The sequence below is a fragment of the Lithobates pipiens genome, unplaced genomic scaffold, assembly GCF_037356315.1.
Source record: "Lithobates pipiens isolate NorthernLeopardFrog02 unplaced genomic scaffold, aLitPip1_a1.2 Scaffold_8, whole genome shotgun sequence".
Taxonomy (NCBI): domain Eukaryota; kingdom Metazoa; phylum Chordata; class Amphibia; order Anura; family Ranidae; genus Lithobates; species Lithobates pipiens.
Genome location: NW_027507903.1, coordinates 432,164,545 through 432,189,844, shown reverse-complemented (window position 1 = coordinate 432,189,844; position 25,300 = coordinate 432,164,545). Strand labels below are relative to the sequence as shown.

At 41.7% G+C, this 25,300-nt stretch overlaps 1 protein-coding gene across 4 annotated transcripts in view; it reads left to right on the top strand.

Annotated features, from left to right (window-relative positions):
• Positions 1 to 25,300, top strand: part of RNF130 (ring finger protein 130) — a 552,857-nt gene that overhangs the window by 379,969 nt on the left and 147,588 nt on the right. For all 4 annotated transcript variants that reach the window (XM_077474312.1, XM_077474313.1, XM_077474314.1 and 1 more), the window contains exon 6: positions 19,827 to 19,923. In XM_077474312.1, coding sequence (XP_077330438.1) covers positions 19,827 to 19,923 — 97 coding nt within the window. The remainder of the gene's footprint in view (positions 1 to 19,826; positions 19,924 to 25,300) is intronic.

The following is a 25,300-nucleotide window of genomic DNA, read 5'->3' as shown; positions in this document are numbered from 1 at the left end:
TCCACTTGACAATTATTTACCACTTTGTATTGTTCTATCACTTAAAATCCCAATAAAATACATTAAGTGTTTGGTTGTTACATGACAAAATGTTGAAAATTATGAATACTTTTTCAAGACACTGTAGTTGCTGTCAACAAAAAAAAAAGTAAAAACCACAATTGAGTAGTGAATCTAGCATTATGCCCCAACCTAAATCGGACACTGACCACAAAGTTTGAAACCTCTGCAGGCTCTGCACTGTACGGCACAGGCAGTATCATGATTGGAGAACCTCAGACTTCTGGGTGGTGGAACACTGAAAAGTCACCCCTCTTTCTGATATCCAGTACTTCAAGTAATAGAGTAATGTGCCCTGGAGTGTCTTGCTTGGCACTTCATTGAGGGAAATACTTTCCCCCAGTGGTATGAAAGATACTAATAACAGACGCTAGCCTGACAGGCTTGGAAGGAGTCCAGGATTCCTTGTTGGTAAAGGAGACCTGGTCGTCGGAGGAAGTCTGGTGCCTGATCAACGTTCTGGAGCTCAGGGCAATTTCGTTTGCCCTGCTACGTTGGAACACCGTGCTACTCTGACTGCCTGTCAGGGTTGAATCGGACAACACCATGGTGGAATACATCAGTCATCGAGCAGTACAAGGAGTCAGGCCACTTTCAGATACAGTATAGTAGAGCCTTTAAGATGTTACTTGTTTTCATTATTAACAGAGAACTGTTAAAGCTTTTATATTCAGCTAATATGTGCAAGGGCACTACAGCCAAACTTCTTAAGCTGTCAATGTCTGGATCCCGGAGAGTGGTCCCCCCATCCGGAGGTGTTTCAGGTACTGTATCTGTGGTGGGAAGTGCTGGCATACTGTAAATCTACTGGTGTCCAAGTTTAACACAAACTGGACAGGTACATATCCAGGAATCGGGCTCCTCATGCCTTGCCTCTGTAGTAAATGCCTACATGTCTCTGTGGGATCAGTTCAATCTGATTTATGCATTATTCCCTCTCAAATTCCTACCTCGCCTGCTTCATAAAATAGAGAGGAAAAGCATACCGGTGATTCTCATTTCATCAGGTTGGCCCAGGAGGGCATGCTACTCCGACACAGTCAGACTTTTAGCAAATTCTCCATGGGTAATACCAGATCATCCAGACCTTCTTCTTCATCTCCAGAACCCAACTCTGTGGGCTCACAATCTGGTATTGTTGGTCCTGTACCAAGGTGATCTCATCCTTTAATTTAAATCTGAGCATAGTGTTACTTTCCTTTCGTTATGCTTCTAGGTATCCAATGGAGATTGCTCTGGTTAGGGTTGTGCATATCTATCTTGCAGCCACGTCCTCAGTTTGTCAAACTGATGTTCAATTTGTGTTTCCTGAGGGTTCCAAGAAGGGACAGTTGTCTCTTATTCCACAATTGCCTTATGGATTCAGTGGATCATTACTTTGACCTGGGTGGGGGTAAGGTTCCCTCTGTCCTGTGAAGGTTCCCTCCAGTAAAGGTGGCATTGCTTTGTGGGCCTTTTTAGCATCAAGCCTTGGTTTCCCAGGTCTGTAGGGCTGCCATCTGGTCTGCCAGGTTCTACCAGGTGGATGTTCAGGCCTCAGTGAAAGCTGGCCTTGGTCAAAAAGTGCTTCAGTCAGCCCTGTAAGAGCCTTCTCTGTTAATCGTTTTCTTCTTAAGAGGTAAGTGAGCCTGTTAGCTGTTGCCTGCCCTTTAGTGGCATTGTGTTTGGACATCCCAATGATTTAAGAATTAACCCTTCTGTGTCCTGTGATGTACGATTAAGAAAATAGGATTGTTGACTTAATGTAAAATTTCTTTCTTGCAGCACATCACAGGATACAGGTCCCTTACCCTCCTCTGAATTTTCTTACTGACAAAAGTAAGACAGTGGTGAGAGTGGCATGAACTGTGCAGGGCTGAATCCAGCTTTACTATTTGGCAAGGTCCAAACACCTGGAGGTGAAACAAAACCCAGTGGTCTAAGAATTAACTTTCCGGTACCCTGGGATGTACTCCTAGAAATATAGATGAGCTCAGGCGTGTTCTCATGGTCCACGTGCTCAGCCCGCCAGTAAGTCGGCGCATCGCTGTGCTAATCACAGGCAGTGAGACATTGCCCCGATGTGCGGCTGCAGAGATCGGGCAGCCGATGTTGATTAAGAGAGTGAAGATCCATTTTAATATACAACCCTAATTCCAAAAAAAGTTAGCACGCTGTATAAAATCTGCATAAAAACAGAATGTAATCATTTTCAAATCTCACTAACCCATATTTTTTCACTATAGAAAAAAAGAAAACCTCAAATATTTACACTGAGAAAATGTACCATTTAAAAAAACAAAAAAACAGGGTCAGTTTGAAATTCATGGCAGCCACACGTCTCAGAAAAGTTGAGACAGGCCATGTTTACCATGGTGTAGCATCCTCCCTTCTTTCAACAACACTCTAAATGTCTGGGAACTGAGGAGACCAGTTGTTGGAGGTTTGGGAGAGGATTGTTGTCCCATTCTTGCCTGATATAGGATTCTAACTGCTCAACAGTCCTGGGTCTTTCTTCTTTGTTGTATTTTTCGTTTCAAGATGCACCAAATATTTTCAAAAGGTGAAAGGTCTGGAATGCGGGCAGGCCAGTTAAGAACCTGAAACTCTTCTACTATGAAGCAATGCTTTTGTCATAGATACAGTATGCAGTTTAGCATTGTCCTGCTGAAAACAGCAAGGCCTTCTCTGAAAAAGACATTGTCTGGATGGGAGCATATGCTGCTTTAAAACCCAGATATAGCTTTCAGCATTGATGGTGCCTTTCCAGATGTGCAAGTTATCCATGCCATACACACTATTGTATCCTCATACCATCAAAGATGCAGGCTTTTGAACTGAGTACTGATAACAAGCCAGAAGGTCCTTTTATTCTTTAGTCTGGATAAAGTGGCCCCCATGGTTGCAGTGTTAATTTAATCTACGAAAATATTGTCATAGTTTTCCTCTGCATGTTTTTAGTGACTAAAACTAAACGAAAATAAAATAAATTTTCAATTCAGATGAATAAAATACGACTAAACCTAAAATGACATTTTTACGACCAAAACCTAAATAAAAATGGGACGTCACAATTACCAGTGGTAAAAAAGCAATATTCTCTTGTTTACAAAACTTGGTTTTATTCCTAAGGCTCTTTTTACACTGGCATTGTCTGCTACTAGATCCTTCTGTTCAGCGAGGGATCTCTCCGCTGTTCCCCACTGAGCGGGGGGATAACAGGACCATGTCCGCTCCGCTTATGCAGAGCGGACATGGACACAGCCCGATTTCGTGTATGGACGGTTGGAAGTCAATGGACCACCTGTGGTCCATTGACACTCATCCCACCTACCAGATGGATAGGGAACGGATTCCCCCATCTGTCTGTTTTTAGCGCACAGGATCAGATGTCAGCAGGTGTCAACAGACATGTCAGTTGCCACCTGCCACTCCATAGAGGGCAATAGATTGTCTGATCAGGTCCACCTTAAAAATGGACAGGCGGACTTGATCGGTTCACCCTTAAGATGTTACTTGATACTTGTTTTTATTTTAAACGGAGAACTGTTAATGTTTTTATATTCATTGTGTGCAATGACAGACAATAGAGTTTACAGTTTTTTTGTTTTGCTATATTTCAAAGTTGCACTTCTGTTTGTCAAAAAGCAATATTTTTGTTTGTTTATGATACTGGAGATTTTAGTAGACAAAAATGTACTAGAGATGGTTTTTGTTTTAGTCAAACTAAAATCTCCAGTGCATTTTAGTCTACTAAAATAAGACTAAAACTAAAACTATTCCGATTACTTTTAGCCACAATACTATGACTAAAACTGAATGGAAATTTGATGTCAAACTTAACACTGCATGGTTTCCAAAAGAAATGTCAAATTTTGAGTCGTACAACCACAGAACCGGTTTCCACTTTGCAACAGACCATTGTAAATTAGTTTGGGCCTAGAGAAGACAGTGGCATTTGTGAAACATGCTCAGATATGGTTTCTTCTTTGCATGATAAAGCTTTACCTTGCATTTTTGGACGCCACGGCGAACTGTTCACAGACAGTGATTTTTAGAAGTATTACTGATCTCATGCAGTGATGTCTGTCACAGAATCATGCCTGTTTTTAATGCAGTGCCACCTGAGAGCCCTAAAATCATGGGTATTCAATATTGCGCGTCTGCCTTTTTTCTTGTGCACTGCGATTTCTCCAGATTCTCTGCATCTTTTGATGATATTATGGACTGTATATGATGATATATTAATTGTCTTTGCAATCTTGCATTGAGGAACATTATACTGAAATTGTTCAACAATTTTTAGATGTAGCTTTTCACAAATTGGTGAACCACTGAGACACTCTAATGCTCCCTTTAGGCTAGGTTCACATTGCAGCAATGTGGGAACGCCGCAAATCCGCGGCGGGTTCCTGCATCGCATACCTCCCGGCGGCAGTTCACACTGCCCTATGCGAACTGCTGGGAGTGTCAGTGAAATGTTAATGACACCCCCAGATCAGTTTGCATATCGCAGTGCGATCTGCAAACTCGGACAGGAATCGGATCGCATGGTGTGAACACCCATGCGATCCAATTCTGCTGCGGACCAAAAAAAGGGTCCTGTGCGAGTTTGGGCCGTGTGCGATGCGAATTCAGCCATACTATCTGTATGGCTGAACTCGCATTGCACAGAGATCGGATGTGATTTGCACTGCAGTGCGGTGCGAATCACATCCGTTCTCATAAACCGCTGCAGTGTGAACCCAGCCTTATACCCACTCATGGTATTCACCTGTTGCTAATTAGTTGCAAAAAGGTTCTTCCAGCTCTTCCTTGTTGGTACCACTTACTTTCCCAACTTTTCTGAGAGGTGTTGCTGTCATCAATTTCAAAGTTACCTTATTTTTTTTTCTTAAAATGGTACATTGTTTCCGTTATAGTATTGTATGTTTTCTATTTTCTCTTGTGAATAAAATACTGGTTTATGAGATTTGAAAATCATTTAATTCAGTTTTTATATAGATTTTACACACAGTCCCAAAATTTTTTGAATTGGGGTTGTGTTTGTTTGCAGGGAGTTCATGCAAGTTGCAGCAGAGACCTCAGATGTCTTCAGTCATTGTCATTCCAATACAGTGAATGTCGCTGGATTACTGTATACTTTTCCTAATCTAAAAGAATCAGATAAAACAATTGTTAGTTTTGCAAACTTTAGATTTGCATCAGTCTGCATTAAAGAGATTGTAAAGTCTAATATTTTATTTATTTTTTTAAATAACAAACATATACTTACCTCCTCTGTTCAGTTGGTTTTGCACAGAGCAGCCTGGATCCTCCTTTTATCGGATCCCTCTTTGCTGCTCCTTGCCCCTCCCTCCTATCTAGTGCCCCCGTAGCCAGCAGCTATCTATGGGGGCGCACGAGTGGAGTCAGAGCTCTGTGTATCCATTCAGACACAGAGCCCTGACCTGATCCCACCCCCTTTCTCCCCTGATGGGCTGACTGACTTTGATTAACAGCTGCGGAAGCCAATGGCGCCGCTGCTGTGTCTCAGCTGATCAGGAAAAGTGTCCCGGACGGCTTAAGCATTCGTGGACATCGCTGGAGAGAGAAGGGGTTCAGGTAATTAATTAGGGGGCTGGGGAGGATTCTACAAACAGAAGGTTTTTTTATCTTAATGCATTGAGATAAAAAAAAACTTTTGCCTTTACAACTCCTTTAAGACATGGGCTATTAGTGTTCCACTCAATATTCCTGTGCAATAAATTGTAAATTCTTAGATAAGTTCTTTGTGGGCAGAAGATTAAATCATTAGTAATTACATTTGCTGGGAGATATCTGTAGTCAAACTCAAGTATATTATAGGTGCACTGAAAAGCCTGTTTTAGGGCTGGTTCACAGTTGCGCGATGCCAGACATTGCATGTAATTTGCATGCACTGCTGTTCACATTACATGCGATGTCTGTGCGGTGCGATATAAGCCATACAGATAGTATGGCTGATATCACACCACCTTTGGTGCAAACACGCACAGGATCCTTTTTTCTGTTCGGACCAGAATCGGATCGCATGTGTGTTCACACATATGCAATCCGATTCATGTACGAACTGTCAGTTTGAAGTGTGATATGCGAGCTGAAATGGGGGTGTCTTTAACATATGACACTCCCCAGCAGTTCGCATATGGCAGTGTGAACTACCGTGCGTGTCGGGTCCGATGCGGGAACCACAGGGTTCTCGCATCGCACAAGTGCGAACTGGCACGTAAATTACATTTCCACTTTTGCAGTCAAATTAGAAAACCACACTCTGTCTGTTAAATGTTCCCATTCTCATGGCATGCCTAAATAAAAAATAAAAATAAAAAATCTCTTAGGAAAGGAGTGCGGAATCGGGGATTCTCTGATGTGGTCCGCGACCTACAGCATCAGCGTTGTGACTGAAGCCATCAGTGGAAGAAGCATAGACTAATTCTCTTTTGATTGACAGGTCGCCATAACAACGGTGTGGAAACCTGCTGCCGCCGCCATTACTGTGTTGCATGCAATCAACAAAGTACGTCACGCAGTGTCATTACTGCGCAGATGCGAGATTGGGATGTGCATGCTGGGTAGCCAGCTGCACCGAATCATGGAAAAATAGACGCAAGCGGGCTTCAGATGCCAAGAACTGCAATGGACTCTGCCTGCTTCCGAGATCATGTAATTTTTTTACAGATTAAAAAAAAAGCACACGTAATTACATTTGCAACAGTATCCAAATATCATTATTATTATTATACAAGATTTATATAGCACCAACAGTTTACACAGCATTTTACAATGTAGAGAGAGGACAGTTCAATTACAGTACAGCTCAATACAGAAGGGACAGGAGGGCCCTGCTCGTAGAGCAATACATTCTAAAGGGAGGGGGTGGTGGTACAAATGGTAATAGATGCGGGGAATGATTTGATGGGGGTGTGATGTACAATCTTTGCCAATCATAGGGGGGCTTTAAGAAGAAACCAGATTATGGTGACTGGAGCTCCGCTTTAATAAATATGCCCTAGCGCTATGGATCCAAAACAACAAAACAATTCCATGATTTTTTTCATACTGCAGGAAGAGTATCTTCATTCAGCTGATACTTAATGTGGAACTTCACTCTCTCAATCACCTTTGACTATTTTTAATCCTTCTTCAGCTAGTATTTGTAAATAGATTGGAAAGTATATCATATTTAGGCCTCTTTCACACTGATGTCCCGTTCAGGCCCGCCTGTCAGTTTTTCAGGCGGACCTGAACGGGTGCTCCATAGAGGTCTATGGAGCGTCGGATGTCAGCGGTGACATGTCCGCTGACATCCGACCCGCTCCGATCCGAAAAAGTGTAATGGAGGAAAAAGCTATTTTTCCATCCGTCTGCGGATCGGATCGGATGACGACGGGCACTGCGGTCCGTCGTCATCCGATCTCCCATAGGGGAGAGCGGCGCTGTGACAGGTCCGTCCCTGCGCAGTGTGCAGAGACGGAGCTGTCATCTCCCTGCTCAGCGGGGATCGGCGGAGTGATCCCCGCTGAGCAAACGGATATCCACGGGGCGGATCAGAACTGATCCGCCCCGTGTGAAAGGACCCTTACTTGTTTTATTTTTATTTTTATTTTGTTACTTCCTGGCTTTCATGCCTAGGCAAATGATGTCATACATCCCAGGAGGGGAGAAGGAGCTTTCTTAGCTAGGCACATCCTGCTTTCATGCCTGAGCTAAGGACAGATGGATTCTACATTAATCATCTGCCCTTATTCAAGATGGCAGGGCCAGAAATGCTGGGGGGGGAGGGGGTGTTTTCCAAATGATTTCTCTATAAAATAAAGCACAGAGATATGGATGGATGGGGGAGTTCACTTTGAATATTAAAAATAAATAAATAAATTTGCGTTTTTGGTTTGTGGTGCTCAGATGCAGTGTAGTTCCGCTTTAAACCATGCAGAGGTTGTATTGGTGATCTACAAATGAGCAAAGTTTTGGAAGCCTGCTCGCTACTTTAAGAGTAGCAACATTCTAGAAAGAGTCCAAGAACATTACAGAGAATCCAGTAATGCCTGCCATAGGCAAGATCTAAATTTCAGCTTCTCTGACAGAAGACTGGACAAGGTAAAAGGAATAGTAACTCATTACCAGCTAACTTGCCACTGCTTTCAGATGCACTAGAGAAGACAAGGAAGTACATCCTGTGCTTTGCCTGAAGGGAACTTAATAGAACAGAAATATAGGTGCTTACTTGCTTTTAAGGGTGTACATTCTAGGGGCATCATTATCATCTGTACATCGCTACTCACTGAGCCTCCGACCTTGAATAAAGTTTGCTGCCAGCTATACCTTTTAAAGTGGACTTTACAGTAAAATGCAAGGTCCACTTATTAGATGCAGACCCCCTCCTTCTGTAGATATTGCAATTTATTATTTAACCGCTTCCTGACCGCATCACACCGATATACGTCGGCAGAAGGGCACGTACAGGCAGAATCATGTACCCGTGCGTTGCCCACAGGAAGCTCCATGAGTCAGGTCGTGGTTCCCGTGGACTCTATCGCCGCGGGGATACCCGCAATCGCTTCATGGAGAGGAAGAACGGGAAGAAGCTATAGTAAACAAGCATCTCCCCATTCTTCTTAGCAACAAGTGACACTGATCTCTGCTCCCTGTGATTGACGCAGAGATCAGTGATGTGCACAACACAGCCACGCCCCCCACAGTTAGCAACACGCCCCTAGGGCACACTTAAACCCTACACTGCCACCTCCTGGTTAACCCCTTCAGTGCCAGTGTCATTTACACAGGAATCGGTGCATTTGTATAGCACTGATTTCTGTATAAATGACAATGGTCCCAAAAATGTGTCAAAAATGTCTGATGTGTCCGCCATAATGTCGCAGTCACAAAAAAAAATTGCTGATCGCCACCATTTAAAAAAAAAATAATATTAATAAAAATGCTATAAAACTATCCCCTATTTTGTTAACGCTATAACTTTTGCACAAACCAATCAATAATCGCTTATTGCGATTTTTTTTTTTCTTTTACCAAAACTATGTAGAAGAATATGTATCGGCCTAAACTGAGGACATTTATATATATATATATATATATATATATATATATATATATATATATATATATATTTGGGGGATATTTATTATAGCAAAAAGTAAAAAATAATGCTTTTTTTCAAAATTATCGCTCTTTTTTTGTTTATAGCGCAAAAAATAAACATCGCAGGGGTGATCAAATACCACCAAAAGAAAGCTCTATTTGTGGGGAAAAAGAATGTAAATATTGTTTGGGAGCCACGTCGCACGACCACGCAATTGTCAGTTAAAGCGATGCAGTGCTGAATCGCAAAAAGTGCTCTAGTCAGGAAGGGTAAATTCTTCCGGGGCTGAAGTGGTTAAAAAAAAATTGCCGAAAGGAAAAAATCTTGAATTTTTTTTTTTTTTTACAGTCTTACCTAACCCATATCTTCCACCAGTGCCACCCATGCAGCAGTAAAGCAATGCTCTTTCTTGCAATATCCTGGAGGATGAGCAGCTTGGATCTCAGCAGACAGTCTTGCACTGGACTGGAATGTCTTCTCATGCTGCTCTGCGATCCCCAGGCATCTTGCCCATAGAATTGTGTGACATCATGCCGTGCAATGTTGATGATAGAGATAACATGGAACTAAGCTCTCTTGGGGTCAGGGAGGGAGTGCAGTATGGACACTCGAACCTCGGTTCCTGACATGAACAGATTCACGTGCCCATCTCTGACATGAATCGGCACAACCACTTCCCCAACAAACTTTAAAGGAAGTCCCCAGAGTTTCCTAGAGGGTGTTAGCAAATTAAAGATGATCCAATTAGGGTTTAGAGTAGTGGTCTCCAAACTGCACCCTGGGGACCAGATGCAGCCCTTTTCTTGCCTTTATCAGGCCCTTGGGACACTATTACTCCCACTGATAGGAGACATTATTCTGCCAACTTATATCAACAATGGGGCACCATTTCTGCCACTGACACCATCCATTGGGCACTATTCCTCCCAGTGATACCAACATTGGGGCACTATTCGTCCCCCTAATACCAAATGTGGTGATATTTACTCCCACTGATGCCTGGAAAATTTCCATTCCTGCTGGCCACAGTTTGACCCCCTAAAGTGTGAAGGACAATAAACCGAACCATTGTTGAGAAAGTTTGGAGAGCCCTGATTTAGAGCAGCAGCAAAAGCTGCTTTCCTGATTTTTTTTTTTGTAATCTTTTTTTGAGCCATAAGACATTTGCAGTTTGAAATTCTTAGCAATGCATAAAAAAAGAAACAATCGTATCTCTAGTTATTTCTAGCATTTTATAAATCCCTGTACAGGCTTGCAAGTTGCAATGCTATGAAATGTGTGTAGAACATGCCAGCCCATTTCTTGAAGCAGAGAGTCGCAGGGTTCGAAGAAGCATGCTCTCTGCGGTAATGATTTCATGTCTGCTTTTATTAAATTATCTGTGGATGTTGAAGAACCTGGACAACAGCTCTGCTGATATGGATGTTAGAGATAAATACCAGCTATGGCTTTCTATCCTTTGCTCAGCATTCGAACCATACTTCTGAGTAATTACCAGCCTACCCCATGCTTCCCTAATTCCCTTTCCTTCTTTATTTCTAAACTAATCACAGTAATCAGCCTGCACGCGCTGGGTCCCTCTGCAGGGACTTAGGCTTAGTCCAGTATTACTGGCTGTGTGGACAATGAGCTTTCCCTGTAGAAACATATCTAAGAGCCAAGGGAGCAGCGAGAGGTGGATGGGGATGTTGTTTGTCTCGGCACTTTGTATTTCTTCATGATCTATTATGATATTATAGAAATGACAGCAATAAAACCGAGAGTGCAGGCCACCGTACAGCCACGGGTTTGTCTGGTCTGTTTGTTCTATACAAAGGAAAACGGAGGACGGTAGCGGTATGATTCATCATTTGTCCCACCTGGCTGCAAGGCTGGCGAGGGGAAAAAAGAGAATTTATACCAGCCTTTTGCTTGTCTCTATCTGCTCTATTACATTAAGTAAAGAGCAGAGTTTAAAGTACATTAAAGTCAAACTTCACTCAAATATGTAAAGGACATCTAAACCCAAGAAAAACCTATAATATATTGCAGCTTACCAGTCATTAGATGTGGCAGCTGCATTAGGTTTCTTTTTTCAAGCTTTATTTCCATTTTTATAAAGTTTTACTAAACCCAGGACCCTGAATTCACTATAGCTGGTCACCCACAGTACACAAAACATGGAAATGCAATTATTTTAGTAACTATAAACTGCTAAATACATTTTCTCATCAGCAGTACAGTGCCTTGAAAAAGTATTCATACCACTTGAAATTTTCCACATTTTGTCATGTTACAACCAAAAATGTAAATGTATTTTATTGGGATTTTATGTGATAGACCAACACAAAGTGGCACACAGTTGTGAAGTAGAAGGAAAATTATAAATGGTTTTCAATTTTTTTTTACAAATAAATATCTGAAAAGTGTGGGTTTCATTTGTATACAGCCCCATTGAGTCAATACTTTGTATAACCACCTTTCGCTGCAATTACAGCTGTAAGTCTTTTTGGGTATGTCTCTACCAGCTCTGCACATCTAAAGTGACATTTTTGCCCATTCTTCTTTGCAAATAGCTCAAGCTCTGTCTGATTGGATGGAGAATGTCTGTGAACAGCAATTTTCAAGTCTTGCCACAGATTCTCAATTGGATTTAGGACTGGGCCATTCTAACACATGAATATGCTTTGATCTAAACCATTCAATTGTAGCTCTGGCTGTATGTTTAGGATCGTTGTCCTGCTAGGTGAACCTCTGCTCCAAGATTGCCTTGTATTTGGCTCCATCCATCTTCCCATCAACTCTGACCAACTTCCATGTCCCTGCTGAAGAAAAGATGGTGTGTTCAGGAGGATGCACAGTGTTAGTTTTCCGCCACACATAACATTTTGCTTTTAGGACAGAAAGTTCAATTTTGGTCTTATTTGACCAGAGCACCTTCTTTCACATGTTTGCTGTGTCCCCCACATGGCTTCTCGCAAACTGCAAATGGGACTTCTTATGGCTTTCTTTCAACAGTGGCTTTCTTCTTGCCATTCTTTTAGAAACATCAGATTTGTAGAGTGCATGATTAATAGTCTTCCTGTGGACAGATTCTCCCACCTGAGCTGTGGATCTCTGCAGCTGCTCCAGAGTTACCATGGGCCTCTTGGCTGCTTCTCTGATGCTCTCTTTGCCCAGCCTGTCAGTTTAGGTGGACGACCATGTCTTGCTAGGTTTGCAGTTTTTGCCATACTGTTTTCTTTTTCAGATGATGGATCGAACAGTGCTCCATGAGATGTTCAAAGCTTGGTATATTTTTTTTATAACCTAACCCTTCTTTAAACTTCTCCACAACTTTATCCCTGACCTGTCTGGTGTGCTCCTTGGCCTTCATGATGCTGTTTGTTCACTAAGGTTCATTAATAAACCTCTGAGGGCTTCACAGAACAGCTGTATATATACTGAGATTAAATTACACACAGGAGAACTCTATTTACTAATTAGGTGACTTCTGAAAGGAAATTTCCATCACCTCTTTGGGATAAAGGGCTTACCAGGACACCCCCCCTAGTCAGGGAGGTCAAACATGGAGTACTCTGGCATCCCCCTCCGGAATGATCTGTGCACATCAGATGGTAGTCAGACAGCAATGACGTCAGGAAGTAATAATATGCAGGAAGGGAAAAAAAACTCATAGTGTAGTTTCTCTTATGGTGTTTTTCTTTAAATAAAAAAAGCTAAGATGCTGCATACATAACTTTGGAGAGAGTTCTCCAGTTGGAATACATATATGTTCCTTGCAAGAAAAAAAAACATACAGGCCTGTAGAATCAAATTGTGCATGCGCAGAACGTGTGTGCGTACCGTCCCAACACATACCACATACGCTAAACATATACACTAAGATTGGAGCCAACAGAGTTCAATCATCAATAAATTGCATCTATAACAAGTCCAGTCTACATATACAATTCAATGTTGATGTCAGTTTTACATCCATATTTTAAATTGAAGTAGAATGAAACGAACCTGTGGATACCTAATATTTGGTATCAAAGAAAAATCACAGTAAATCCAAATTTACATCCCTATCCTATGATTTAAGAAATCGGTGACATAGTACACTCTGACTTGACCTATAAATCCCAGATTTTTGCGAATTTGCGTGGGCATCCTCTAGCCTCATATGTCAACTTGTACAGTGGAAGTGCTTGGTTAACCACTTCAGCCCCGAAAGAATTTACCCCTTTCCTGACCAGAGCACTTTTTGCAATTCAGCACTGCATCCCTTTAACTGACAATTGTGCGGTCATGCGAAGTTGTACCCAAACAAATAGAGCTTTCTTTTGGTGGTATTTGATCGCCTCTGCGGTTTATATTTTTTGCGCTCTAAACAAAAAAGTGCCAAATTTGAAAAAAACACATAATTTTTTACTTTTTGCTATAATAAATATCCCCCAAAATTATATATATAAAAAAAAAATGTCCTCAGTTTAGGCCGATATGTATTCTTCTACATTTTTGTGGTTAAAAAAACCCGCAATAAGCGCATATTGATTGGTTTGCGCAAAAGTTATATCATCTACAAAATAGGGGATAGATTTATAGCATTTTTATTATTATTATTATTTTTTTTTTACTAGTAATGGTGGCGATCTGCAATTTTTATCGTGACTGCGACATTATGGCGGACACATTAGACAATTTTGACACATTTTTGGAACCATTGGCATTAATACAACGATCAGTGTGATTAAAAATGCAGAAGATACCTAGAGAAGAAGAACCTCCTGCCAAATATCCTCCGTCAACTCTGGTATATCAGAGCGCCATCGGTTCTCTGTGATTTGAGTCCTACTAGTTGTGGAATGAAGGAGAGACCTGTACAATGTAGACACCAGAGAGGTATCAGTCAGTAGACACTCTAAAGGGGAAGGTTGGCTATCAATTTTACAGAGTCCAAACTGTGCCGCATCGGTATGGTGTATCTGCATATAATGAAAGTAAGCTGTGGAAGGGAGACTAAAGTCTCTACCAAAATCTTCAAAGGATCGAAAGGTATTATCTAGACATGGATGTGAGATCAGTTTCACCCCAAGTTTGAACCAAAACCCGCCAGCCATTCTATGGAAAAACTCCCGTAGACATTGATTGCCCCACAATGGGGCATTGGGTGAGTATATGGTATGAGAACCGGAGGGCACTCATTTTGAAAACCTAAATATCTGCAATGTCATAGATAAAATACTAGTGCCTACCCTACACCTGGTAGATGGATGATGAATTTGATTCTGTAGCAATTCTAAAGAAGTGAGAATAGCTTCTTGTAAGGCTGTGCCCGTATTATTAGATTATGGGTAAAAACATCAATGGTTGTGCTGGCCACATAATAGATCTGTAGATTAGGAAGTGCCAGGCCCCCTTCCATAACTGGCAATTGTAATGTATTTTTAGCAATTCTGACTGCCCTTCCTCTCCAGATAAAATTGGTGATAATTGAGTCTATCTCTTTAAATTTGCTTTTGGGGATATATACTGGGAGTTATTGAGAATATAGAGGAAACGCGGAAAAAAATAATGTTTTAAATATTCTTCCCTGTAATGTCAGAGGGAGACTGGCCCATGTCTTTAGTGTATTCCGCAATTTACAGATGAGGGGATCCAAATCAATTTTAATATATGAAGAGATAGGTTGTATCAAAAGTTTTGGACTTTTTGCAAAGGACATGATGGAGATACCGTAATCGGGGCTGATTGATCCAACATAAATAAAAACCTGTCCCAGTTAACCTGGAAATTGGAGAATCGTCCAAATTCTTGGATAATCTTCAGCAAGGCGCGTAGTGAGGACTGATGGTCTGCCAGGTAGATCAGCATATCGTCCGCATAAAGGGACACCTTCTCTTCCAGACTCCCAATCGTCAGACCTACAATTGCCGAGCTAGATCTTATCAGGGCCGCAAGGGGTTCTATTGCCAGCGTTAATAGCAGTGGTAATAGAGGGCACCCCTGTCTAGTACCTCTCCTAATTTAAAAAGGAATCGGATATGATCACATTCACTCACAGTCTAGCCCTAGGTTGTACAATAGTTAAACCCATCGAATAAATGTGGCCCCTGAAATCGAACTTCGCCAAAACTTCCTGCAAATAAGGCCATTCGACTGAGTCACAGGCCTTATGAGCATCCAGAGCTAGAATAGCTCTGGATCCCATAGAGCCATGACTGGCTTGCATATTGGTGAAAATGCTACGGAGGTTGATTGATGTAGCTCAGCCAGGGATGAATCCCATCTGATCTACACCGATGATATTAGTAATAACTGTATTTAGTCTATGGGCAAGTATTTTAGCCAGAAATTTTACGTCAGAATTGATTAAGGAAACCGGTCGATATGATTCACAATGAAGCTTGTCTTGGTGGGGTTTGAGAATGAGGACAATGCCTCTGACATAGAGAGTGGTAACTGTCCCGTCTTCAAGGTCCTAGTCGAGTATAACATGGGGTAAAATGCAACAAAGGCCTCCCCTATCTCCCCATTTTATTCCACCAATACACCATCCAAGTTCTTAATTCTAGGGATGTTACACAGCTGATGGTCAGGTCTTGAGAGATTCAAAGAGTCGCTGGTTCTAATATAACAACTTCTTCTGGGTGTGTTCCAGGAGCAATAAGTCTGAATCTCTGGCATTATGTAGCCAGACAGCGTGGGTGTGAGGAGCAGGGGATGCTGAGTAAGAAACCACCGCCTCCCAAAGTTCCCCATCTGAGCCCACCAGTTTAGCCTGTGGAGCCTTACGGGCCTGGCCGATAGCCGCAGTGAAGGAGCCATGCATGGTGGCCTTAAAGATGTCCCAGACCACGGGAATGGAGGCAATCTGGGTATTAGTAACCCAAAAAGATTTCATGTTGAACATCGTCCTGGGAAGATATTTGATATCATATACCATATTAAGCATATCAGAGGAAAGCAAGCCTAAGTCCATATGAGATAATGTACCATGAGAATAAGAGTAGCATGAGGATTCCCTCACATCCGCATGTTTCGATCTCCATGCTTCCACTAAGTCAAATTGAGACAGAAATGAGCCTAACGGAGTATGAGGGTAGTGTGGAGCACCGAAACCTGTCAAGGGAGTTATCGAGGACTGTATTGTAGTCCCCAGCGAATAATAGTGGGCCTTCAGCAATCTCTAAGACTGCCCCATCACACGATCAAAGAATTGTTTCGTGAATATCGATGGGATATGTAGGCTGGTCACTGTATAAGGTTTACCGAGTAGTTCTAGTACAATAATCACTAAACATCCATTGGGATCTAGCTTAATATGTTTAATAGTTACCGTAACTAATTTGGCCGTTAGAATAGAGGTGCCCCGGGCATAAGTGGAATATGTAGCGTAAATGGCATACGCTATTTTGGCCCTTTTAAGAGCCATAACTCTGGATCCATGCAAATGGGTTTCCTGGAGAAGGCTCACATGCGGATTGTTTCCACGCCAGATATTCAAACATTAGTGATCGTTTCACTTTGGAGTTACGCCCCCTAATGTTCTAAGAAATCAAGCGTAACTTGCATATACCAATTTGTGTACAATATTAGTGAAGGATAATCGCTGTAAAATGATAAAGGCAACCACAGTATAAAGATCTGTAACCCTAGTATGGTAGGGGGTGGCATAATCAGCATATCTAGGATAGAGAGTAATGATTCACTTGTAGACGTTGACTGGATCTAAAAGCAGCCAGGTAGGCCAGAAAAAAATAGCAAGAACAAAAGTAACAGCCAAAGACAATTAAAACAACCCTAACCTTCCCAGCCCTCAACCCCAAACACTTGATGGCTTTGTTCCCATAACCAAAACTGCAAATCAGGGGGGACGTGGTGCAAACGGCAAGCCGCGTCGGACGAGGAAGGGTCTGCGTTGACAAAGTTCCATCCGTACCCACAATAAAGAAGGTATCAAGCAACCCGAGCTCTACATGACCATTCTGAAGTCTGTGTCAGGATGCAAACACAATAGCAACTTCCCTATCCATCCAGCAGCAATGGCGTCAAGATAGTAGACATCAGGGTGCATAGTAGGCTCTTCAGCCCCTCCGGTAAGAGGTAATGAGGTGAAAGCATGAAGGCGTTTGTCCTCTCTGTAGTTAGTCAAATGGAGTACCATAAATGAAAAAAACTAAAATGTTGTAGGAGAAAAGGCACTTTCAATGAGGAAGAGAACGTGGGTTTTGCGTTGTGTCATGAGGTCCCAGGGTATCTAACCAGTGAGATGCATCTTTTGAATCAGTGAAGAAATAGGCTTTGCCCTGGTGAATAATCCTTAGGTATGCAGGATAGAGCATGCTGTATGGCAGTTGTAGATATTGCAGCCTCCGTTTTAATAGCCAGGAAGGTAGCTCTCTGTTTTTGCGTAGCCACAGAGAAATCTGGGAATATAGTGATCCCGTGCCATTAAAGGATATACAGCCTTTTTCTCTAGCAAAGACCGCTTCCCGATCTCTTAAGTGCAGGAGTTTGATAAGCATAGCACGAGGGGGTGCCCCAGATTGTAGGGGACGTAGGGGAACTCTGTGCACTCGTTCTATGGCGAATAATGGAGATAAAGTGGAGGCGCCAAAGGTGGCTGTCAGCCATTGTTCCATGAAGGCCTCAGGGGCCTTGCCCTCTGACCCCTCTGGAAATCCCAGGAAACACAAGTGATTATTCCTCGAGTGATACTCTAAATTCATTAGCTTATCAATGGTAGATTCCTGAGTTTGATGCAATTTCCTGACTGAGGCCTGAAGAGGACGAGTTTCATCCTCTAAATCTCCAATGTGTTGCTCTGCATTTGTCACTTGTGACGGAGATTGTGCATCCATTTTTAGTCCATCGTGCTTGTTCCAAGTAATTTATTCACTAAAGAACAAAGTCAGAATTAGTATGACCGCTCTAGAAACTGCACCTTTAAAGCAGGTCAGCCTTGGCAGCCTTGTATATGTCTATCCTCCCAGCATACGCTACACATTTTCTTTTGGCCTTGTGGGATCCGAAGTATAATAATTAAACTAAAACAGTGTAAAGGAAGTCTTGGTATGAATTATTTTGCCTGTGGGTATCTCAGTAGTTAAAGTTGAACTCCATGTTATAGCTGGGTTCTTGGGTCAATTTAGACCAAACATGCTATTATTGTGGAGCTTTCTCTTTCTGAGGGTTTCCTGTAGCTTATATGTATGTATGACTATGGTGGAGTCATTACATTATAAGCTCTTTCAGGTAAGAGCTCCAATGTCAATGATATAAATATGATGGAAAATGGGACTTGTAGCATTGAGTTAGAAATCTGTGCTTTAGCTGCTGTAATGTGGAAGTAAGCAACCTGTGAATTACAATCTTTATGGAGATTGTTGGATCATCAGACTGCTTGAAAAGTAAAAAGAGCCTTGAAATGATTGTATAGATTGTCCATCTGCTATAGATAATACAATTGTAAGCTCAGGGAGCAGGTTAAGTAGGTAGGCCCCCAAACGTGCCGTCTCAGAAGTTTCTTTACTGCCATTTCCCACCGCAGTAGACTTCACCTCTGATCTTTTTTGAGAGAAGGATACTATTCTTATACATACAACATTATATGCCCTCTGGTTAATGACCCTTGCTTGAGATTAGGTTTACGTCATCTGCCTGATGAATTGTACATGCTTTGCAGCCACCAACCTTCCTTTTATATCTGATATATTATCAGCTTGCAGAATTGTACACAATAACTAAAATCATGTTGCCTATCCTTTTTATATCTGGTTTAAATCTTTTAATCTAATTTGACAACATATCTGGGTCATCTGCCCTACTCAACCTCATTTATTATTTACTAGATGGTTTATATCTCCGGCCTGCTGAACTGTACATAATTGTACATACTTTGTGTGCTATTACACACCCATGCTTGATATCTGGTCCACATCTCGTGTCTAAAGAATTCTACATACATTATGCACTGATGTTTCTGAACACCCTTGTGTGTGATATCTAGTTTTCATCTTTTGGCTGCTGCATTGTACAGGCGGACTGCACTCTTGTTACTGACCTATGCCTAATGTTTAGTTTATCTCCTAATTGATGAATGGCCAAGCTTGTCAATAAATATTTAACAAGCTAATTAAACATTACTAACTGGACTGGTTTGGTACAACATATGTAAGGTTGTAATATATTGTAATGGTTCTCTTTCTCTCCCTGTCAGCTTGCATTTATAAACCCTTTATAGCAGGGGGTCTCCAAACTCTTCAAACAAAGGACTAGTTTACTCTTCTTCAGACTTTAGTGGGGCAGGGTTGTGGCTAGTGAGGGCAAAAAATGTCCTGGGCCCAGCATCAGTGAAAATAAACATTGCCTCAGGGTTGGTGGTCAGTAGGAGGAGGAATAGTGTCCCAGCATTGGTATCAGTGGAAGAAATCGTGCCAAATTGTTGGTGTCAGTGGGAAGAATAGTGTCCCAAAGGCTGGATAAAAGATAGCAAAGGACCACATCCTGCCCTTGAGCCGCAGTTTGGTGACCACTGCTTCATAGGCTAATACAAGGAAACATGCAATACTTTTTACAAAATAGATTTTCAGAAGCTTTAGTTTCCTAAAGTAGATCTCCACCTCTTTTGGTTTACATACTCTTGACCTAAGAACAAAAAGCGTAAGGATTATATTTCATCTAATTATATGTTCTCTTGCAGGCATGTCTTCCACAAGGTGTGTGTGGATCCGTGGCTCAGCGAGCACTGCACCTGCCCAATGTGCAAGTTAAACATTTTAAAGGCTCTAGGAATAGTGGTAAGTAATGCCCTGTTTATATATAATGTGTGTGTTATTTTAGAAAATAAATATTTTAATTCCCATCAGCCAGGCATCTATAGCACAGACAGGTCCTTGAACTCCACTGCGAGGTAGCATAGCTTGAAAAAGAATACACCCCCAGTCTTATGACTGGACAATGAATCAGCAGCAGCACACCAATGAGTTCCTCATTTTGCTCTTTTTTCCTATCGGCACATATGTACTTCAGCAGAACCTGATTTGTCTCCTAGTACTTACCATCCCACACAGTCATACTGTAGAGGGGATTAGTGTGTGCCGATGATGGTTACATTTAAAAATACATATGTTATTTTAATGAACACATAATTGCATTGATTTGTTTATTGTTTTATATCTATCTAGGGTTCACATTTAATTGTATATCTGGGCAGAATAAAAAAATATATGTAGTAAATCATTGAAATGAACATTTTCCCTTGTTTTTGTCTCTTGCAAGTATAGGAAAGTACCTGTTGATTTGCCGGAAAGCCCCTAGCTTCCTGTTTGAGCTGACAAGGCTGTACTGAAATCCCAATCAGTGTTGTCAGCTCTGCCAAATTTTTGTCTCCTTGACTACAGAACGACCTCCCTTTGCATATCACCATAGCATAATTGGCAGGTTTTCTGTATAGGTTAACTATTTTTCTAGGCCAAACATTAGTACCGTAACTGTTTAGCAATTGTTGTGATTCAAATACCTTGGTTCAACTTTACACACTTATGGTTCTGCTGTTGCTTTCGTGATCAACCCCCCCCCCCCCCCCGCTAATCCTTCATATCATTACTGTATCGTTTAATTCGTTGAGGTCCACAGAACCTAAGCGAGTCAGCTCAAAACAGGAAGCGACTGTGCAGAGCTTACTATTGCACAGCCGGATGTAATGTATCAATGAGGCAGGAAGTGATTATTGATTAGATACTGGCTGGCGACATGAGCAAAGAATGAATACCATAAAAGTCTTCAAAAGGTATTCCCAAAAACGACCGCTTATAAAACTGGGATTGGGCTTTAAAGCAGAGTTCCACCCAAAAATGGAACTTCCGCTTCAAGGGAGGTGACCCCCTGACATGCCACATGTGGCATGGAATTTTTTTTTTCAGAGGGTCATAGCTCCCACTTCCTCCCGGTGCACCGTTGCATCGGAAGGGAGATTCCCACATCCCTTTTGGAAATCATCTGGGACCCATCACAGGTCCCAGATGATTGCCCAGCCAGTCATGGCGTGCAGCTCACACATGCGCAGTGGGGGCCCGGCTGTGAAGCCACAGCCGGGCACCCACACTTAGAAATGCCAGCACCGCAGAGAGGAGGGGGAGACAAGCGGGGCTTCAATCCCCCGTGTTGCTGGACCCTGGTACTGGTAAGTGTCTGATTATTAAAAGTCAGCAGGTGCAGTATTTGTAGCTGCTGACTTTCATTTTTTCTTTTTTTATCAGAACTCCGCTTTAAGCGGTATATATCGTTGTGTTGCATTTGATATAAAATATAATTTTTCTATAAGATTCGTAGCATTCTGATTTCACAGAATTTCTCAAACAGATGCTGATGGATACGATGGGAATATAGATACTATTGTTGTATTCTGTTGGCAGTTTGAGAACAGTCTATTGTGTCTATAGCTACAGTAAACCGGTAAGAGAGTGCCTTTCAAACTGAAGCTACTGAGATGTAGGTTAGTTGGTTGTTAAGGTAACAAAGTTTGTAGCCATTGTGAACAAGCTGACATATAAAAGGATTTATGATGTCTTAACCACTTCAATACAGGGCACTTATACACCTTTCCTACCCAGACCAATTTTCAGCCTTTAGCGCTCTCACACATTGAATGCCAATTACTCAGTCATGCAACACTGTACCCAAACAAAATTTGTATAATTTTTTTCATACAAATAGAGCTTTATTTTGGGGGTATTTAACCACTTGACCACTGGGCAATTAAACACCCTTAATAACCAGACCAATTTTCAGCTTTCGGTGCTCACATTTTGAATGACAATTACTCAGTCATGCAACACTGTACCCATATGAACTTTTTGTCTTTTTTTTCACACAAATAGAGCTTTCCTTTGGTGGTATTTAATCACCGCTGTGTTTTTTATTTTTTGTGCTATAAAAGAAAAAAGACCGAAAATTCGGTAAAAAAAAATGAATTTTTCTTTGTTTCTGTTATAAAATTTAGCAGATTAGTAATTTTTCTTAAATTTTGGCCAAAATTTATACTATTACATATCTTTGGTAAAAATAAGTACAAATTGGTGTATATTATTTGGTCTTTGTGAAAGTTAGAGAATCCACAAGCTATGGTGCCAATATCTGATCACACCTGAAGTACTGACGGCCTATCTAATTTCTTGAGACCCTAACAAGCCATAAAAGTACAAATACCGTCCAAATGGCCCCTTTTTGGAAATAAGACATTCCAAGGTATGTTAGTAAGAGGCATGATGAGTTTTTTGAAGTTGTCATTTTTCCCACAATTCTTTGCAAAATCAAGATTTATTTTTATTTTTCACAAAATTGTCATGTTATATGGTTATTTCTCACACACAGCATATGCATACCACAAATTACACCACAAAACACATTCTGCTATTACTCCCGAGTATGGCGATACCACATGTGTGAGACTTTTACACAGCTTGGCCACATACAGAGGCCCAACATGCAGGGAGCACCAGCAGGCGTTCTGGAGCACCAAAGGCCAATACTGACATTTCTCTCCTACATGTAAAAATCATCATTTATTTGCTAGAAAATTACATAGAACCCCAAAACATATATATATATATATATATATATATATATATATATATATATATATATATATATATATATATATATATATATACAGTGGTGTGAAAAAGTGTTTGCCCCCTTCCTCATTTCCTGTTCCTTTGCATGTTTGTCACACTTAAGTGTTTCGGAACATCAAACCAATTTAAACAATAGTCAAGGACAACACAAGTAAACACAAAATGCAATTTGTAAATGAAGGTGTTTATTATTAAAGGTGAAAAAAATCCAAACCATCATGGCCCTGTGTGAAAAAGTGATTGCCCCCTAAACCTAATAACTGGTTGGGCCACCCTTAGCAGCAACAACTGCAACCAAGCGTTTGCGATAACGTGCAATGAGGCTTTTACAGCATCCTGGAGGAATTTTGGCCCACTCATCTTTGCAGAATTGTCCTAATTCAGTTACATTAGAGGGTTTTCGAGCATGAACGGCCTTTTTAAGGTCATACCACAACATCTCAATAGGATTCAGGTCAGGACTTTGGCTAGGCCACTCCAAAGTCTTCATTTTGTTTTTCTTCAGCCATTCGGTGGTGGACTTGCTGGTGTGTTTAGGATCATTGTCCTGCTGCAGAACCCAAGTTCGTTTCAGCTTTAGTACACAAACAGATGGTCAGACATTCTCCTTCAGGATCTCTTGGTAGACAGCAGAATTCATAGTTCCTTTTATCACGGCAAGTCTTCCAGGTCCTGAAGCAGCAAAACAGCCCCAGACCATCACACTACCACCACCATATTTTACTGTTGGTATAATGTTCTTTTTTATGAAATGCAGTGTTCCTTCTACGCCAGATATACTTGGACACACACCTTCCAAAGAGTTCCACTTTTGTCTCATCGGTCCACAGAATGTTGTCCCAAAAGTCTTGGGGATCATCAAGATGTGTTGTGGAGAAATTGAGACGAGCTTTGATGTTCTTTTTGCTCAGCAGTGGTTTTCTCCTTGGAACTCTGCCATGCAGGCCATTTTTGCCCAGTCTTTTCCTGATGGTGGAGGCATGAACCCTGACCTTAACTGAGGCAAGTGAGGCCTGCAGTTCCTTGGACGTTGTTGTGGGGTCTTTTGTGACCTCTTGGATGAGTCGTCGCTGCGCTCTTGGGGTAATTTTGGGCGGCCGGCCACTCCTGGGAAGGTTCACCACTGTTCCATGTCTTCGCCATTTGTGGATAATGGCTCTCACTGTGGTTCACTGGATTCCCAAAGCTTTGGAAATGGCTTTATAACCCTTTCCAGACTGATAGATCTCAATTACTTTCTTTCTCAATTGTTCCTGAATTTCTTTGGGTCTCGGCATGATGTGTAGCTTTTAAGGATCTTCTGGTGGACCTTACTGTGTCAAGCAGCTCCTATTTAAGTGATGCCTTGATTGTGAACAGGTGTGGCAATAATCAGGCCTGGGTGTGGCTAGAGAAATTGAACTCAGGTGTGGACAACCACAGTTATAGTATGTTTTAACAAGGGGGGCAATCACTTTTTCACACAGGGCCATGATGGTTTGGATTTTTTTTCACCTTTAATAATAAACACCTTCATTTACAAATTGCATTTTGTGTTTACTTGTGTTGTCCTTGACTATTGTTTAAATTGGTTTGATGTTCCGAAACACTTAAGTGTGACAAACATGCAAAGGAACAGGAAATGAGGAAGGGGGCAAACACTTTTTCACACCACTGTGTATATATATATATATATATAATTTTAGCAAAGACCCTAGAGAATACAATGGTGGTCGTTGCAACTTTTTATCTCGCACGGTATTTGCGCAGCAATTTTTCAACCGCTATTTTTTGGGGAAAAAAACAGTAAAGTTAGCCCAATGTTTTTGCATAATGTGAAAGATGAAGTTATGCCGCGTAAATAAATACCTAACATGTCACCCTTAAAAATTGCACACGCTCGTGGAATGGCGCCAAATGTCACTACTTAAAAATCCCCATAGGCAACACTTTAAAAAAAATTTTACTGGTCACATGTTTTGAGTTTTCAGAAATCCCCGCACAAAGTCAAGGATGTCATATGACGGCCAGCGAGCGGGAAGTGGTTAAAATGCATTTTTTTTAACACAAAGTTGTCCATTTTTGGTCCAGGTATTGCTGGGTATTGCAGATTATTGCTGGGTATTGCAACGTATTGGCAGGGCATTGCTGGGCATTGCAGAGTATTGGCAGGGCATTGCTCGGTATTGCAGACTATTGGCAGGGCATTACTGGGTATTGCAGCATATTGGCAGGGAATTGTGGGGTTAATTGTCGGTGAGCAGCGCTGTGGGCACTGCTGTGGGCACTGCAGATCCAGCCCACAGCGCTGCTGACACTGATCTCTCCCCTCTCACTGTACCGATCGGTACAGAGAGGGGAGGAAGGAACCGGCATCATAACATGACGCCGGTTTGTTTACAAGTGATCTCTCCGTCATTTGACGGAGCGATCACGTGTTAAACAGCCGCTATGAGCGGCCATTTACCATGATCGGTGATGCTCAGGGGGCGCGTGAGAGCAGAATTCTGGGAGGACGTCATTTGATGGCCTCCCAGAGTTAAGCAACCGCCATGTAGCC